The 18,730-nt window shown below is 36.7% G+C and overlaps 1 protein-coding gene across 2 annotated transcripts in view; it reads left to right on the top strand.

Moving 5' to 3' along the window:
- Nucleotides 1–18,730, top strand: part of CWC27 (CWC27 spliceosome associated cyclophilin) — a 270,424-nt gene that overhangs the window by 7,782 nt on the left and 243,912 nt on the right. For both annotated transcript variants that reach the window (XM_068990605.1, XM_068990604.1), the window contains exons 2-3: nt 3,837–3,933; nt 17,544–17,656. In XM_068990605.1, coding sequence (XP_068846706.1) covers nt 3,837–3,933; nt 17,544–17,656 — 210 coding nt within the window. The remainder of the gene's footprint in view (nt 1–3,836; nt 3,934–17,543; nt 17,657–18,730) is intronic.

Here is an 18,730-nt window from a genome sequence, read left to right as displayed (position 1 = left end):
TTAGCTCTAGTAATTTTGTTTTGTGGTGTCTTTGATTTTGGTATCAGGGTAATGCTAGCTTTGTAAAATTTTAAGAAGGATAGATACTTACTCTTTGAATGTTTGGTAGAATTCATCAGTGAAGCCATCTGATCCTGTGCTTTTGTTGGCAGTTTTTGATTACTGATTCGATCTCTTTACTAGTAATCTATTTAGATTTTTTCTATTTCCTATTTTTTCATGATTCAGTCATGGAAGATTGTATGTTTTTAGTAATTTATCCATTTTTTTTCTAGGTTGTCCAATTTGTTGGCATATAATTGTTCAGAGTATCTCTGTGCTCCTTTGTATTTGTATGGTATCAGTGGTAATTTCTTTTTCATTTCTAATTTTATTTATTTGAGCCCTCTTTTTCTTTGTGAGTGTAGCTAAAGTTTTGTCAGTTTTGTTTATCTTTTCAAAGAGCTAGCCATTAGCGTCATTGATCTTGTCTATTGTTTTTTAGTTTCTAAATCATTTATACTGTGTTCTTTATTATTTCCTTTCTTCTACCAACTCTTGACTTCATTTGTTCATCTTTTTTCTAGTTCATCTAGGTGTAAAGTTAGATTGTTTTAGATTGTCTTGTTTCTTGAGTTTGGCCCGTATTGCTATGACCATCTCTCTTAGAAACACTTTTGTTGTACCCCATAAGGTTTGGTATGTGGTATTTCTGTCCCTAGGTATTTTTTTTTCTTTGATTTCTTTAATGATCCATTGGTTGTTCAGTTAATTTTTTTTTTTAACTGAAGTATAGTTGATGTACAATGTTGTGTTAGTTTCAGGTATACTGCAAAGTGATGCACTTATACATATAACAGCAAGCCTCTTAGCATTTTTCCAACAGCATTTGTTCACTTTGTGTCTTTGGGTCACATTTTGGGTAATTCTTGCAACATTTTAAGCCCCCCACCAGTGAAAAGATTATGATTCACTAAAGGTTTACATGTAGATTGGCAATTTTAATAATAAAGTATTTTAAAATTAAGGTTTGCACTTTGTCTTTTCAGACATAATGCTGTTGCATACAGTATAGAGTAAACATAACTTCTGTATGCACTGAGAAACCAAAGACTTTATGTGGCTCACTTTTTTGCAATATTCATTTTGTTGTAGTGGTGGGAAACCAAACCTGTGATGTCTCAGAGGTATGCCTGCATATGCTTATATGCAAAGCAATATGTGAGTGCTTTTGACTTAGACATTGTTCTCTACTCAAATCATTTGTGACCAGGGTAACTTGGAGATTTATTTTGCAACATGTGATGGTGCCCTAGAGTTTGATGGATGTTTTTTTTCCAGCATAGTATGGAATTTATGGAGGACTTTGTGGAGGCAGTATGGTGAGATAGAAGAAGCATGGGCTTTGCATTAGAAAGCCTTTGGTTTAAGTGTGTTCACTGTAGACCCTGGATAAATTGACTTTGTCTGAGTCTCTGATTCTTCATAAATAAGAGTAATGATACCTACCTTGCAGATGAGGATTAAGTGAGATAGGATATATAAAGTGTCTGGCACAGAAGCTGGCACATGGGAGGCACTCAACAAATACCCCCTTCTTTTTGTAGAGAAAGTGTAAAGGACTGAGAAAATCATGCACATTAGTACTTTTGGTTCTTTTATATTTCTTTAAGGGTTCAGTTCAGTTCAGTCGCTCAGTCGTGTCCAGCTCTCAGCACGCCAGGCCTCCCTGTCCATCACCATCTCCTGGAGTTCACTCAGACTCACGTTCATCGAGTCCGTGATGCCATCCAGCCATCTCATCCTCTGCCGTCCCCTTCTCCTCCTGCCCCCAATCTCTCCCAGCATCAGAGTCTTTTCCAATGAGTCAGCTCTTCGCATCAGGTGGCCAAAGTACTGGAGCTTCAGCTTTAGCATCATTCCTTCCAAAGAATACCCAGGACTGATCTCCTTCAGAATGGACTTGTTGGATCTCCTTGCAGTCCAAGGGACCCTCAAGAGTCTTCTCTAGCACCACAGTTAAAAAGCATCAATTCTTCAGTGCTCAGCCTTCTTCACAGTCCAACTCTCACATCCATACATGACCACAGGAAAAACCATAGCCTTGACTAGATGGACCTTAGTCGGTAAAGTAATGTCTCTGCTTTTGAATATACTATCTAGGTTGGTCATAACTTTTTAAAATCTGCTACAGTATAGATTTTTTTGGGCTCCAAAATCACTGCAGATGGTGATTGCAGCCATGAAATTAAAAAACGCTTACTCTTTGGAAGGAAAGTTATGACTAACCTAGATAGCATATTCAAAAGCAGAGGCATTACTTTGCCAACAAAGGTCCGTCTAGTCAAGGCTATGATTTTTCCAGTAGTCATGTATGGATGTGAGAGTTGGACTGTGAAGAAGGCTGAGCGCCGAAGAATTGATGCGTTTGAACTGTGGTGTTAGAGAAGACTCTTGAGAGTCCCTTGGACTGCAAGGAGATCCAACCAGTTCATTCTAAAGGAGATCGGTCCTGGGTATTCTTTGGAAGGAATGATGCTAAAGCTGAAACTCCAGTACTTTGGCCACCTCATGCGAAGAGTTGACTCATGGGAAAAGACCCTGATGCTGGGAGGGATGGGGGGCAGGAGGAGAAGGGGACGACAGAGGATGAGATGGCTGCATGGCATCATGGACTCGATGGACGTGAGTCTGAGTGAACTCCGGGAGTTGGTGATGGACAGGGAGGCCTGGCGTGCTGCGATTCATGGGGTCGCAAAGAGTCGGACACAACTGAGCAACTGAACTGAACAGTATAGATATTGTTTCCTCCTCCACCCCCCAGGTGCATAATTATAAGAGAACTATGTAGCCAGTAAAAGCTCAAAAAGATACAATACATTCATCAATGTTATATAAATTATGGCAGTGTAATTTGGGCTTCTGAAGTAGAAACTGAAAGGCAGTTGTAGCAAAAGTGATGGTGATGGTCATGTGTCCTGGACCATTAGTCAGCGATTGACAGTGGACTCTGTTCTGCTTTGGTACACTGAGGGCTGGTGTGTGGGGGAAGTGACACTAAAGCAGTTGGATTCAGCTGTGCCAGGGTGTTCAGATTTAGAGCTTTCTGTTCTTTGTGGCTGTTTGTGCTTATTAATAAGACTTATAAGCTGTTTCTTCCTGTGGACTCAGTAGGGATTTTGGTTCCTGCAAGATGGCTGCTTGCACCAAGGAGTAACTGCCTTCATAAGCTGTGGAAAGAAGACTCTCAACGGATTTCATTTACTGTAATTTTAGTAGTAATTTTAAGGGGCTTCCCTGGTGGCTCAGTGGTAACAAATCCACCTGCCAGTGCAGTAGACACAGGAGACACAGGTTTGATCCCAAATATACAATCCAGAATTGGATTAAGAATGTTCCTTTGTAAATTAGAAATGGCGTGATTGTGAGTGAAGAGGTCAACTGTTCATATGTTAAAAGATAATTGGAAAATCGTCTTTTAGTGATGTAGTTTCATGGGATCATTGTTCTTTAATGTCTTAATTTGCTATACCAATTTTATTGGAAGAAATGTGGAAAACTTTTAAAATTAAAGCAAATTTACAGTATTGATTTTAAATGAATGCAGTTGTTTCTGTGATTAAAAAATATTTTTTCCTTAAAGCATAAATTATTTCTGAAAATAGTATTTAAAAGATAGAAGTAGAGTAACTTGTACTGATTATTTGAAGTTTTTAAGTATAACAACAGAAACCAAGCAAAGTTTCTTATTTTTGTTTTAAAATTGAGAATTCAGTAGTGAATACTTTATGTTGAGCAGCCAATAAACTCATTATGAAGCAAAATGATAACTTTATGATTTTATGTGCTTTCTACAGGTTTTATTGAAAACTACAGCTGGAGATATTGATATAGAGTTGTGGTCAAAAGAAGCTCCTAAAGCATGCAGAAATTTCATCCAGCTTTGTTTGGAAGGTAATCATAATTCTTGAATTTTATTCTGTAAAAGAAATTTTGTTAATTTAAAAATTGCAATGTATTTTCCTACAACATTGAAGACTCATGTTAAATAGTGGTAATGAATGATCAGAGTTGATATAAGCAATGTGGGTTTGAGCTGTGTGTCAGGAGATTGAGAGAAGAGATAAAAATCTCTCCAATCCCCCGCCACCAGTCAGTAAATCTCTGCATCTTTAACAGAAATTTATCTCACTTCTTTCTTTCATCCTCTAAAAGTGGGTACTCCTAAAATGCTTTAGTTCTTTTTTCTTCAATTGTTACTTCCAACCGGTGAAAGTGAAAGTTGTGAAAGTCACTCAGTTATGTCTGACTCTTTGCAACCCCATGGACTGTATAGTCCATGGAATTCTCCAGGCAAGAATACTGGAGTGGGTAGCCTTTCCCTTCTGCAGGGTATCTTCCCAACCCAGGGATCGAACCTAGGTCTCCCACATTGCTGGCGGATTCTTCACCAGCTGAGCCACAAGGGAAGCCCAAGAATACCGGAGTGGGTAGCCTATCCCTTCTCTAGTGGATCTTCCCCACTCAGGAATTGAATTGGGGTCTCCTTCGTTGCAGGTGGATTCTTTACCAACTGAGCTAACTTCCAACCATGTAACCATCAAATGTAGAATTCCAACCATTTCTCCTCTTTTGAACCCTAATTTATATATCTGATTGCCTAGTGGACTTTTCTACTCAAATCTTCTACTGTCAGCTACAACTCAAATAGTATAAAACCAAATTTACCAGTTTCTTCCCCAAACTGCCTTAACTGTGTGATTGTAATTGCCTCTTACCTGGTCTTCCATTTTCTTATCTTTGATCTCTTTACCCTCATGTTTAATTCATCTGGTAGTTAAATCCTCAGGCAGCTTGGCTTCCTAGTTTTCCAACTTCATTTTTCATTGCACTGAATAACCATGTGGTCTCAGTTGACTATTACCTTTATTTCCTGAGCAGGTCCTTCCCATTTCTACTCATAACCTCCTTCATTTCTTGAAATCTCATATCCTCACATGTCTTTTTGGAATACTTTCTCTTCCCTTCTTTTTCTGTTCAAGTTAACTCACTCGTTCTTCTGTTTTTTGTCCATGTGGTGTCGCTTGTGGGATGTTAGTTCCCTGACCAGGGCTGGGGTAAATCCTGGGGCCCCAGTTAAACCACCCAGTTAATCCTACCAGGGAATTCCCAATCCACTTTTTCATGTGTATTAAAAATTTTGTTTGCTTCATAAAGCCTTCCATCCAACATTCAGTGATGATATTACCAATGTTACTAGTAACTCTTAGATTTGAGTAATAAAGTGACTATCTTTCTTTTAAACAAACTTTACAGAATTACAGTCACTTGGGTGTTTTCCCCTTTAGAATATTCCCTTTTAGAGCTAAATATCCCTAACATTTATAACATGCTTACTTTCAGTATACATTGCGTATAGTTTCAGATATCTCCAGTGGTGGCAAATCATTGTCCTAAATTATATCTGATTTTTAGGAAAAGAGAAGGCTAATCAAGGTATCAGAAAGCAGCACTCTGAGTCTAAAGCGAGATGTGAAAGAAAATACAGAATAACCAGTAGTAGGATGCAGTGAGAGCTCTCCAAATAGATAATTGGAGAGATAATTACCAGTGGAAGATTTAAAGAATAAAAATACCCAGACCAAAACAATAAAACAAAACCTCCTTCAGCACCTCAAAAAAGAAAAGAAAAATTGAGCTGACAAAAAAGAAAAGGAGAAAATAAGACATCTGTAAAGACCATTATTAATAATTACTATGGCAGGCAGGAAGGAAATTGAGTCAGACAGGTAGTTCAGTCAGAGAAGCCTCAAATAACTGTCTGCAGAGCTGAGAAACACAGTAGACACAGAAAAGTCAGATATTTTTCTGGAAAGAAGTTTGAAGAATATTAAGCTCAAATTTTACAGAGGATCAAAAGTATAAAAACATTAGAAAGAATAAATGGTAAATTATAATCCATGACCAGGTGAATAGAAGAAACAGAAGATATCTGGATATAATATAACAATGAAAGAAGAAATAAGGTTCTTAAGTTAGGTGATGATGAAACTTAATCACAACATCAATAAATTTATTTCCCTATTTATGAGAATACAAGTAGAAAGAAAAAAGACAAGGAAAATAATAAAAAATAACTAGAGCAATTCTTTTAACTGAAAAGGTGAGAAATAAAATTATTATTGCAAAGGTTAACAAGAAACTTGAGAAAACTAATTTAAATAAAGATGCTTCTAAATGAATAAAGTCAGGGTTTTAAAAATTTAATTCAGAGGGCCTCATTTTAATTCTCTGCTTATATGATTTAAGCAAGTTACAATATTCTAGATCTTATAATGGTCATATCAATATTAAAAGAAAAAAAAGGCCATGGTTTCCAAAATTAAAGAGCAAATGAATAAAAGCGAGCTAGTGGGAGCACAGCCTCAGATACAGCCTTCAGCTAAAATGGTGTTTACAGCTAAAGAGAAGTTCTTATTTTTTTTTCCAGTTTTATTGAGGTGTGATTGGCAAAAATTGTATACATTTAGGTTGTACAACATGATTTTTTAAATAGTGTACAATGTGATAATTTAATATATGTATACATTGTGAAATGATTACCATAATCAAGTAACATATCTGTTACCTCACATAGTTACCTTTTTGTGTGTGTGTATGTGGTGAGAATATGATATGTATACATTTCTAGTATACACAATTCTATTAATAAAAATTTCTAGTATACAATAATCACCATACCGTACACTAGATCCCCAGAACTTACTCATCTTATAATTGAAAATTTGTATCTTTTTGACCATCATCTCCCAATTTTCCCCATCCCCCCCAGCCTCTGGCAACCATCATTCTACTCTCTGTTTCTGTGAGTTGAACTTTATTTTAGGTTCCACACAAAAGTGAGAAAATTAACTATTTGTCTTTCTGTGTCTGGGGGTAGTTTTTAGTCTTTATGAAAACAAAAGATTTACAGTTACACAGACTTAATCTTAGATTTCAGATCTTTGCAAGATAGCTAGGTGAACACTCAAAAATGTGAAAATGTTCCAGAAATTCCCTGGTGATCCAGTGGTTAAGATCCCGCCCTTCCAATGTAGGGGGTGCAGCTTTGATTGCTGGTTGAGGAACTGAGATCCCACATGCCATGTGGTGTAACCAAAAAAAATTTTTTTTAAATGAGTGAGAATTTTTAAAAATTACAGGTTTAAAAAGTAGGTTAAAGAAGAGAAGGGAAGCTTGTTATCTTTGATAATTTGATTAATTCTTCTGAAAAATGAGGAAGAAATAAAATTTTAGGTTTGAAAAGCAAAGTGGGGAGCAAAAAGAGAAGTAAATAGGAACATCAAAATTTTTATACTTTATGTGACTGTTAACTCTTTTGAAATTTTACTTCAACCATGTCTCCTCAGTGTCCATGCTTCATCAGTTATCTTTTATCCTCTTTCTCCATTAGCAAGAGTTTTAAATTCTTTAGAAGTTACAAACATTTAAATATTATAGTAAGAGGTTAAAAGAAATATCTTTACAAAACTAAAATATTTGTTTAAAAAAACCCAATGGGCTAAAATAGAGAGCTGATAAACAAGTTTTAAGTAAAAAGTTATTAAAGATAATATTTGCAGAAGTAAACACAAAAAAATTCTAAGAGACACATATACATGATTTTAAAATGCAATGTAAATTCCTATATGTGCTTAAGCAGAAATATAACTAGTCAGAATATGTTGTTATACCCATACATTGTTATAGCCAGAAATACAAAACTTAATGACAGTAGCCGACTCAGCATCCAAATAGAAACTTCATTTTCTATTTGAGATACATATAAATTGCTTTTTTCAGTAGTGGAGAAAATTCAGGAGGATATTATGAACACACATAATGAAATAGCAAGACCTCTTCAAAATACTAATTGAATGATAAATAAACATTTAAGAAGGACGTCAAACATTGCAAACAGCAAGATCTTTTATAGCACATGATAAGCTATAAGTGCATAGTTCAATGTGCATGCATGCATGCTGAGTTACTTCAGTTGTGTCTGACTCTTTGCAGCCCTATGGACCGTAACCACCGGGCTCTTCTGTCTACCAGATTCTCTCAGCAAAAATATTGCAGTGGGTTGCCATGTCCTACTCCCGGGAATCTTCCTGACTCAGGGATTGAACCCCGTGTCTCTTAAGTCTCCTGCTTTGGCAGGTGGGTAGGCAGGCACAGTTCAACAGTGATTATTAATAAATTACAAGGAAGTGGAAATAATGGATATAGAAATTATGTGGAAATTTGGAATTTTAGGCATGATAGAATACAAAATTAAAGTGTAGAGAAACTACAGAAAATTTATATTCAATATATATAATGTTATAATAATTTCATTTATCTGACAAGAATATAATTAGGAAAATAAAGAAAAGTTTAAAGTTAAAATCCAACGTCACTGAAAGACTTAATAGGAAGCACAAAAAGGAAAGATGGGTAATGTTAAAATTTGAAAACACAATAAAAACCTGTTTCATTTCCCTCTTCCGTCATCTCAAATAGATTGTGAAGTCTTAATAGATCCTGTTCTAGAGAATTCTTGAATCTGTGTGTCTCCAGATAAGCCATAGTTGTGTTTTGATTGGACAACAGTTGCTCTCTATCCAGCCTTGTAACTTACTGGAGTTTAAGTGATTCTTTGAAAAAGTAAATCTGACCATGTGCTAAAAACTGTTGCTTACATATTATGGGCATAGTGGATTATTTTTATTTTTTGATGTAGGCTGGGGTATGTTTTATATTCAAATTTAAATAGGGATTTGTCAAATTTAAGTGGAAATATTAAAGCTTGATCTCACATTTGTGTTGAACTTGAGAATTTATAGGTTGCCTCCATATTATTTAATCTTCAGAATAGCACTATGAGTAATTTATATTGTTGGTTTCATAATTAGAAAATTATATGTGCAGCATGTTGACTATAGTTATTGCATATTTGGAAGTTGTTAAAAGAGTATATCTTACAAGTTCTCAGCACAAGAAAAAAAATTTGTAACTGTGTGGTGATGGATGTTAACTAGATTTATTGTCTGTGAACATTTCACAATATATGCAAATATTGAATCCCTGTGTTGTACATCTGAAACTAATGTAATCTTGTACATCAATTATATCTCAGGTTGTTTTTTTTTCTTTTTTTTTTTAAGAAAATTGAGTTTTCAGGTTAAAGCCAACGAGAGGCAAGACTTACAATTGCTAACTGCAATACACATTGTTAATCAAAGTAAATGGTTACTTAGGAATACAGGAGAAATACTTTTAGACTTCTTGGTTTTTACAATTTCTGTTTGTAGCCAAAGAGAACTTATCTGTACTTGGGAGTTCTTATGAATGTAGTGCAACAGATCTTCACTCAGAATGGATTGGGAAAAAAAATCAGTTAATCTTCCTTTCTATTTCTTCCAATCCATCCTCCAAAAACTGGGTACAGTTGTTAGATCACTTGTTACTTTGTTGTTACTTTTTTTAACTGTGAGTTTTATTTCCAGTTATAGCTTGCTCATGTGAAAAATTATAAGGGTGCCTGTGAACAAGCCGCAGTATTATAGTATTTTGTAAATTATGATAAACCATAGTCATGTTTTGGCTAATAAAGTTTCACAAAGTACTCATGTAATTGGTATTTTATGGATTATGTCAGTAATTGTATCAGTACAGTGCCTGGTCCACAGTAGGCACTTGATAAGTATTTGTTGTTGAATGAGCTGGGTTGGTTCAGTTTCACATAATAGAAGACTCAACTCAAATGATTTAATTAATGGAGACATTTATCATTCTCTTTGATAAGAAATCTGGTGTCAAGAAGTTCTGCAGCTCAGTAAAGTATTAAGGGAACTGTGCTATTTTCATCTCTGTTTTACAGTCATCAGCATGTGATTAAATTATAACTACACTCAATTATTGACTCCAACTCAATCAATTCAGGGATCATATAAGATCTCGTATGTTTATTAGTGTATTTATATATAAATACAAATAATTTCTTCAGTCATTTAGCAAACTTAATGAGAGTCTAATTTGTTATTCAGTCGCTAAGTCATGTCCGTCTCATTGAGACCCCGTGGACTGCAGCACACCAGGCTTCCTCCATCGCCAACTCTCGGAGCTTGCTCAAACTCATGTCCATTGAATCAGTGATGCCATCCAACCATATCATCCTCTGTTGCCCCCTTCTCCTCCTGCCCTCAATCTTTCCCAGCATCGGAGTCTTTTCCAATGACTCAATTATATATTGTGTTGATTAGTCATTTTATTTGTTGACTGTTTCTTGAGCAGGGTGCACTGATGGTGCCAGACCCATAATCAGTGAGTAATTTTGATATATTTTGGATTTGTATAGTGTTTGTGTAAGTTAATTTTCTGTGGGGAGACGAGGGAGAATTAAGAAATAGGCTATTTATCTCATTGAAGGTTTCTCAATCTCCAGCACTATTGATATTTTGGGCTAGTAATTCTCTGTTGTGGGGATTTTTTGTGCCTTGTAGGATGTTTACAAGTATCCTTGGTCTTTCCCTACTAGATGCCAGTAACATCTCCCATGTGTGACAGCCTGATATTTCCAGACATTCACAAATATGTGCCACAGAGAAAAATTTCTGCTCCTCCTACCCCTAGTTGAGAACCACAGATCTATACCAAAACCTCTTCAATTTTTATTTTGAAAATTGCATCCAGAGTTTGAGAGAATCCTTGAAGTAGATACAAAACAACCAATATTATGGTTTCTGTAGAAACTGAGTTAGATATTTTATAGTAAGTAGGGAAGAAAAGATTTTGGTTAAGGAGCCTATTTAACATTCTGGGGAAAAAAAATCTTGTGACCGGTTGTGTTAACTCTAACTATACATACACTTAGTTTTAGGCATTGATAAATTTTCATTTTATTAAAGTATATTAATTTCAGATGTACAGCAAAGAGATTTAGATATCAGTTCAGTTCAGTCACTCAGTCGTGTCCGACTCTTTGTGACCCCATAAATCGCAGCACGCCAGGCTTCCCTGTCCATCACCAACTCCCGGAGTTCAATCAGACTCACGTCCATCGAGTCGGTGATGCCATCCAGCCATCTCATTCTCTGTTGTCCCCTTCTCCTCCTGCCCCCAATCCCTCCCAGCATCAGAGTCTTTTCCAATGAGTCAACTCTTTGCATGAGGTGGCCAAAGTACTGGAGTTTCAGCTTTAGCATCATTCCTTCCAAAGAAATCCCAGGGTTGATTTCCTTCAGAATGGACTGGTTGGATCTCCTTGCAATCCAAGGGACTCTCGAGTCTTCTCCAACACCACAGTTCAAAAGCATCAATTCTTCAGCGCTCAGCCTTCTTCACAGTCCAACTCTCACATCCATACATGACCACAGGAAAAACCATAGCCTTGACTAGACGGACCTTAGTCGGCAAAGTAATGTCTCTGCTTTTGAATATACTATCTAGGTTGGTCATAACTTTTCTTCCAAGGAGTAAGCATCTTTTAATTTCATGGCTGCAATCACCATCTGCAGTGATTTTGGAGCCCCCCAAAATAAAGTCTGACACTGTTTCCACTGTTTCCCCATCTATTTCCCATGAAGTGATGGGACCAGATGCCATGATCTTCATTTTCTGAATGTTGAGCTTTAAGCCAGCTTTTTACTTTCGCTTTCATCAAGAGGCTTTGTAGCTCCTCTTCACTTTCTGCCATAAGGGTGGCGTCATCTGCATATCTGAGGTTATTGATATTTCTCCCGGCAATCTTGATTCCAGCTTGTGTTTCTTCCAGTCCAGCGTTTCTCATGATGTACTCTGCATATAAGTTAAATAAGCAGGGTGACAATATACAGCCTTGACGTACTCCTTTTCCTATTTGGAACCAGTCTTTTGTTCCATGTCCATAGGTAAATAGATTCAGATTCTTTTCCATTATAGGTTATTGCAAGATACTGAATACTGATACGGATACTGAATACTGTCCTGTGTTATCCATTGATCCTTGTTTATTTTTTGTATAGTAGTTTGTATCTGCTAATCCCAAGCTCTTTTTTCAGATTAATTCAGTTTTGGCCATGCTGGGTCTTCGTTGCTGTGTGTGGGCTTTCTCCAGTTGAGGCAAACAGGGGCTGCTCTCTAGTTGCAGTGTGGAGGCTTCTCATTGCAGTGGCTTCTCTTTTGTGAGGCATGAGATCTAGGGCACATGGGCTCCTCTAGTTGTAGCTTGTGGGCTCAGTAGTTGTGGTGCAGGCCCCATGGCATGTAGGATCTTCCCAGATCAGGTGTTGAACCCATGTCCCCTGCATTGGCGATTCTCAGCCACTAGGCCACCAGGGAAGTCCCCAAACTCTTAATTTATCCTTCCTCAACCCCTTTTTCCAAGTTTGTTTTCTACATCTGCTAGTCTATTTCTGTTTTGTAAATTAGTTCATTTGTATCATTTTATAGATTCTCCATGTAAGTGATAATATACGGTATTTGTCTTTCTCTGACTTCACTTATGATAATCTTTAGTCCGTTCATATTGCTGCAGATAGCATTATTTCATTCTTTGATTGAAATATTTCATTCATTGATATATGTGTGATTTCTGCTTTATTGACTATGCCAAAGCCATTGGCTGTGTGGATCACAATAAACTGGAAAATTCTTCAAGAGATGGGAATACCAGACCACCTGATCTGCCTCTTGAGAAACCTATATGCAGGTCAGGGAGCAACAGTTAGAACTGGACATGGAACAATAGACTGGTTCCAAATAGGAAAAGGAGTACATCAAGGTTGTATATTGTCACCCTGCTTATTTAACTTATATGCAGAGTACATCATGAGAAACAATGGGCTGGAAGAAGCACAAGCTGGAATCAAGATTGCTGGGAGAAATATCAATAACCTCAGATACGCAGATGACACCACCCTTATGGCAGAAAGTGAAGAGGAACTAAAAAGCCTCTTGATGAAAGTGAAAGAGGGGAGTGAAAAAGTTGGCTTAAAGCTCAACATTCAGAAAATGAAGATCATGGCATCCGGTCTCATCACTTCATGGGAAATAGATGGGGAAACAGTGGAAACGGTGTCAGACTTTATTTTTTTGGGCTCCAAAATCACTGCAGATGGTGACTGCAGCCATGAAATTACAAGACGCTTACTCCTTGGAAGAAAAGTTATGACCAACCTAGATAGCATATTCAAAAGCAGAGATATTACTTTGCCAAAAAAGGTCCATCTAGTCAAGGCTATGGTTTTTCCTATGGTCATGTATGGATGTGAGAGTTGGACTGTGAAGAAGGCTGAGAGCCGAAGAATTGATGCTTTTGAACTGTAGTGTTGGAGAAGACTCTTGCAGTCCATTCTGAAGGAGATCAGTCCTGGGTGTTCATTGGAAGGCCTGATGCTGAAGCTGAAACTCCAGTACTTTGGCCACCTCATGCAAAGAGTTGACTCATTGGAAAAGACTCTGATGCTGGGAGGGATTGGGGGCAGGAGGAGAAGGGGACGACAGAGGATGAGATGGCTGGATGGCATCACCGACTCAATGGACTTGAGTTTGAGTGAACTCTGGGAGTTGGTGATGGACAGGGAAGCTTGGCATGCTGCGATTCATGGGTTGCAAAGAGTCGGACACGACTGAGTGACTGAACTGTATATATATTGCTCTATGTATCTATTTGCCACAAATTCTTTACCCATTCTTCTGTTGATGGACACTTAGATTGCTTCCATGTCTTGGCTAATGTAAATACTGCTGTATGAACATTGGTGTTGTATGTATCTTTTCAAATTAGAGTTTTTTTTTTTTTTTATTGTCACCATGCTTATTTAACTTCTTTTTTTTTTTTCATTCTCTTTTTTTTTTTATTAAATTTTAAAATCTTTAATTCTTACATGTGTTCCCAAACATGAAACCCCCTCCCACCTCCCTCCCCATAACATCTCTGTGGGTCATCCCCATGCCCCAGCCCCAAGCATGCTGTATCCTGTGTCAGACATAGACTGGCGATTCGATTCTTACATGATAGTATACATGATAGAATGCCATTCTCCCAAATCATCCCACCCTCTCCCTCTCTCTCCGAGTCCAAAAGTCCATTATACACAGCTGTGTCTTTTTTCCTGTCTTGCATACAGGGTCGTCATTGCCATCTTTCTAAATTCCATATATATGTGTTAGTATACTGTATTGGTGTTTTTCTTTCTGGCTTACTTCACTCTGTATAATCGGCTCCAGTTTCATCCATCTCATCAGAACTGATTCAAATGAATTCTTTTTAACGGCTGAGTAATACTCCATTGTGTACATGTACCACAGCTTTCTTATCCATTCATCTGCTGATGGACATCTAGGTTGTTTCCATGTCCTGGCTATTATAAACAGTGCTGCGATGAACATTGGGGTACATGTGTCTCTTTCAATTCTGGTTTCCTCGGTGTGTATACCCAGCAGTGGGATTGCTGGGTCATAAGGTAGTTCTATTTGCAATTTTTTAAGGAATCTCCACACTGTTCTCCATAGTGGCTGTACTAGTTTGCATTCCCACCAACAGTGTAGGAGGGTTCCCTTTTCTCCACACCCTCTCCAGCATTTATTGCTTGCAGATTTTTGGATCGCAGCCATTCTGACTGGTGTGAAGTGGTACCTCATTGTGGTTTTGATTTGCATTTCTCTGATAATGAGTGATGTTGAGCATCTTTTCATGTGTTTGTTAGCCATCCGTATGTCTTCTTTGGAGAAATGTCTATTTAGTTCTTTGGCCCATTTTTTGATTGGGTCGTTTATTTTTCTGGAATTGAGCTTCAGGAGTTGCTTGTATATTTTTGAGATTAGTTGTTTGTCAGTTGCTTCATTTGCTATTATTTTCTCCCATTCAGAAAGCTGTCTTTTCACCTTGCATATATTTTCCTTTGTTGTGCAGAAGCTTTTAATTTTAATTAGATCCCATTTGTTTATTTTTGCTTTTATTTCCAGAATTCTGGGAGGTGGATCATAGAGGATCCTGCTGTGATTTATGTCTGAGAGTGTTTTGCCTATATTCTCCTCTAGGAGTTTTATAGTTTCTGGTCTTACATTTAGATCTTTAATCCATTTTGAGTTTATTTTTGTGTGCGGTGTTAGAAAGTGATCTAGTTTCATTCTTTTACAAGTGGTTGACCAGTTTTCCCAGCACCACTTGTTAAAGAGATTGTCTTTACTCCATTGTATATTCTTGCCTCCTTTGTCAAAGATAAGGTGTCCATATGTGTGTGGATTTATCTCTGGGCTTTCTATTTTGTTCCATTGATCTATATGTCTGTCTTTGTGCCAGTACCATACTGTTTTGATGACTGTGGCTTTGTAGTAGAGCCTGAAGTCAGGCAAGTTGATTCCTCCAGTTCCATTCTTCTTTCTCAAGATTGCTTTGGCTATTCGAGGTTTTTTGTATTTCCATACAAATCTTGAAATTATTTGTTCTAGTTCTGTGAAAAATATGGCTGGTAGCTTGATAGGGATTGCATTGAATTTGTAAATTGCTTTGGGTAGTATACTCATTTTCACTATATTGATTCTTCCAACCCATGAACATGGTATATTTCTCCATCTATTAGTGTCCTCTTTGATTTCTTTCATCAGTGTTTTATAGTTTTCTATATATAGAGTTTTTGTCTTTTCTGGATATATGCCCGGGAGTGGGATTGCTGGATCACATGGTAACTCTATTTTTAGTTGTTTTAAGGAACCTCCATACTCTTCTCCATAGTGGCCGCACCAGTTTACATTTCCACCAACAGTGTAAGAAGTTTCCTTTTCTCTACACTATCTCATTTATTACATTTACATTTACACCCATTTATTGTTTGTAGACTTTTTGATGATGGCCATTTTGACTGGTGTGATGTGATACCTCATTATGGTTTTGATTTGCATTTCTCTAATAATTAGTGATGTTGAGCTTCCTTTTATGTGTTTTTTGGCCATTTGTATGTCTTCTTTGAAGAAAAGTTTATTTATATCTTATGCCCAATATTTGATTGGGTTGTTTGGTTCTGTTAAGCTGTATGAGCTGTTTGTATATTTTTGAAATTAATCCCTTGTCAGTCTCATCTTTTGCATATTCTGTCTCATTCCATAGGTTGTCTTTTGATCTTATTTATAGTTTCCTTTGCTGTGCAAAAGCTTATAAGTGTGGCCAGGTCCTATTTGTTTACTTTTGCTTGTATTTTTGTTTGTTCTGGGAGACTGACCTAGGAAAACATTGTTAGGATTTAAGTCAGAGTTTTGCTTATGTTCTCTTCTACTAGTTTCATTGCGTGATATCTTATGTTTAAGTCTTTAAGCCATTTTGAGTTTGTTTTCTAAGTTCATTGATTTATATGCAGCTGTCCAGCTTTCCTAATACCACTTTCTGAAGAGACTGTCTTTTCTCCATTGTTTATTCTTACCTCCTTTGTTGAAAATAATTGACCACAGTGTGTGGATTTACTTCTGGGCCCTCTATTCCATTCCATTGATCTATATGTCTGTTTTTGTACTAACACCACGTGTTTTGATTACTGTGGCTTTGAAGTATTGTCTGAAGTCTGAGATAGTTATGCTTCTACCTTTGTTCTTTTTCCTCAGGATTGCTTTGGCATTTGGGGTCTTTTGTGTTTCCATATAAATTTAGGGTTACTTGATCTAGTTTCATGAAAAATGTCATAGATAATTTGATAGAGATCACATTAAATGTTTAGATTGGTTTGGGTAGAATGGCCACTTTAACAATGTTAATTCTTCTAACCTACGAGTGTGGGATATCTCCATTTTTTGAATCATTTCTGATTTCCTTTATCAGTGTTTTATAGTTCTCAGTATATAGGTCTTTCACCTCCTTGGTCAGGTTTATTCCTAGGTATTTCTGGAGCCTGGCCACTGCAACTCCTGAACCCATGCACTGAAAAAAGGAAGAGAGCCCCTGCTCACTGCATCTAGAGAAAAGCCCACACAGCAGCAAAGACCCAGCACAGCCCAAATTAAATAAAATTAATTTAAAATTTTACCAACTTATCTGTATTACCTTTGATGTAATTTTAAAAGGGACTGTTTTGTCAACAAAAAAGACACAAACCACGTGGTCGTGTCAGTAAAGCATTTGATAAAATTCAGTATTCATTCATGATAAAAGCTCTCACCAAAATGGGTATGACGGGAAATATCTCACCATAATAAAAGCTATTTGTAACAAACCCACAGTCAGCATAATACTCAATGGTGAAAAACTGAAAGCCTTCTTGCTAAAATTTGGAACAGGACAAGACTCATCACTTTTATTCAACATAGTATTAGAAGTCCTAGCCATAACAGTTAGACAAGCAAAATAAATAAAAGTTATCCAGATTGGAAAGAAAGAGGTAACATTGTCATTATATGCAGATGGCATGATACTCTATGTAGAAAACCCCAAAGACTCCACACAAAAGCTATTAGAACTGATAAATGATTTCAGCAAGGTAGCAGGATACAAGATTAACATTCAGAAATCTGTTGCATTTCTTTATCCTAACACTGAAATAACAGAGAATGATAAATTCTTTTTTATTTTCTTCCAGCATATTATGACAACACCATATTTCATAGAGTTGTGCCTGGCTTTATAGTCCAAGGGGGAGATCCTACTGGCACAGGGACTGGTGGAGAATCTATCTATGGAGTCCCATTCAAGGTGAGATTGAATTTTACAATTTATTTTCAAGTCAGTTTGGATTGCTTAATTGAAATGATTGAGCCCCAGAAGAAAATGCATTTTACATTAGTGCACAAAATGGGGTCTGTAACATATTTAGGATTATACAGAATAAGTGCAGCACTTATCCCATTAAGCTTTCTTTCTAAGTTGTCTTATCACAGAGTTTTATGCTAGATTGAATTCAGGTGGAGCTAAAGGTGGTAATGAGCATAATGTGAATCAGCGAAAAGACTGTATAACATTTTTCCTGATATCTGATTATCTGATCTTTGTAACTTTGCACATGTAAAACATTTCTAGAACATTGCATATACCATTTGATTTTAAACATTTTATTTTAACAATACATAGAATTTATATTAATTTACTTGAGCCACTATAACAAAGTACTTCTGACTGGGTGGCTTAAACAGTAGCAATTTATTTCTCACAGTTCTGGAGGCTAAGAAGTCTGAGATCAAGGTACTAGCGTTCACCACCTGTGAAGGTTCTCTTGCTGGCTTGCAGATGGCTGCCTTCTTACTGTGTCTTCACATGGTGGAGAGAGAGCGTTTTGGTGTCTTTTCCTCTTCAGTATAGTCACATTGGAGGTTAGAGTGTCAACATGAACTCCAGGAGAACATAATTCAGTCCAGGGCAGAATTCATTTTAAACTGTACACAGTAACCTTTGTAGCACAAACTGCATGCCTTAATAAGAAATCACAAAATGCATGCCATAACACGGGGAAATGAAAGAAGCAACATAAAAAATGTTAGAAAAAGATGTAAGTTTTAATCAAGAATAGGTCAATGCTTTGTTAACTGCCAACACAGATCTAAAAAGAAAGAGTTAATGTTATATTTACGATATTAAGGATAATGGTGGGTTCAAGTAAAGGCTAAAAGCTGGGTTGTTTATCAATCTTATGGTATCAATATTATGTTCTATTAGTAAACATCAGTAGCTCTTAAAATACGTGAATTTTTTAAAAATTCACATTTATACTAAAAGGATAGAGTGTCTGGAATTTCCTTTAATTTTATACTGGGCTACTATATGACTCTTGAG

The sequence above is a fragment of the Capricornis sumatraensis genome, chromosome 18 (genome assembly GCF_032405125.1).
Source record: "Capricornis sumatraensis isolate serow.1 chromosome 18, serow.2, whole genome shotgun sequence".
NCBI lineage: Eukaryota > Metazoa > Chordata > Mammalia > Artiodactyla > Bovidae > Capricornis > Capricornis sumatraensis.
This window is presented reverse-complemented; position numbering and strand designations above follow the sequence as displayed.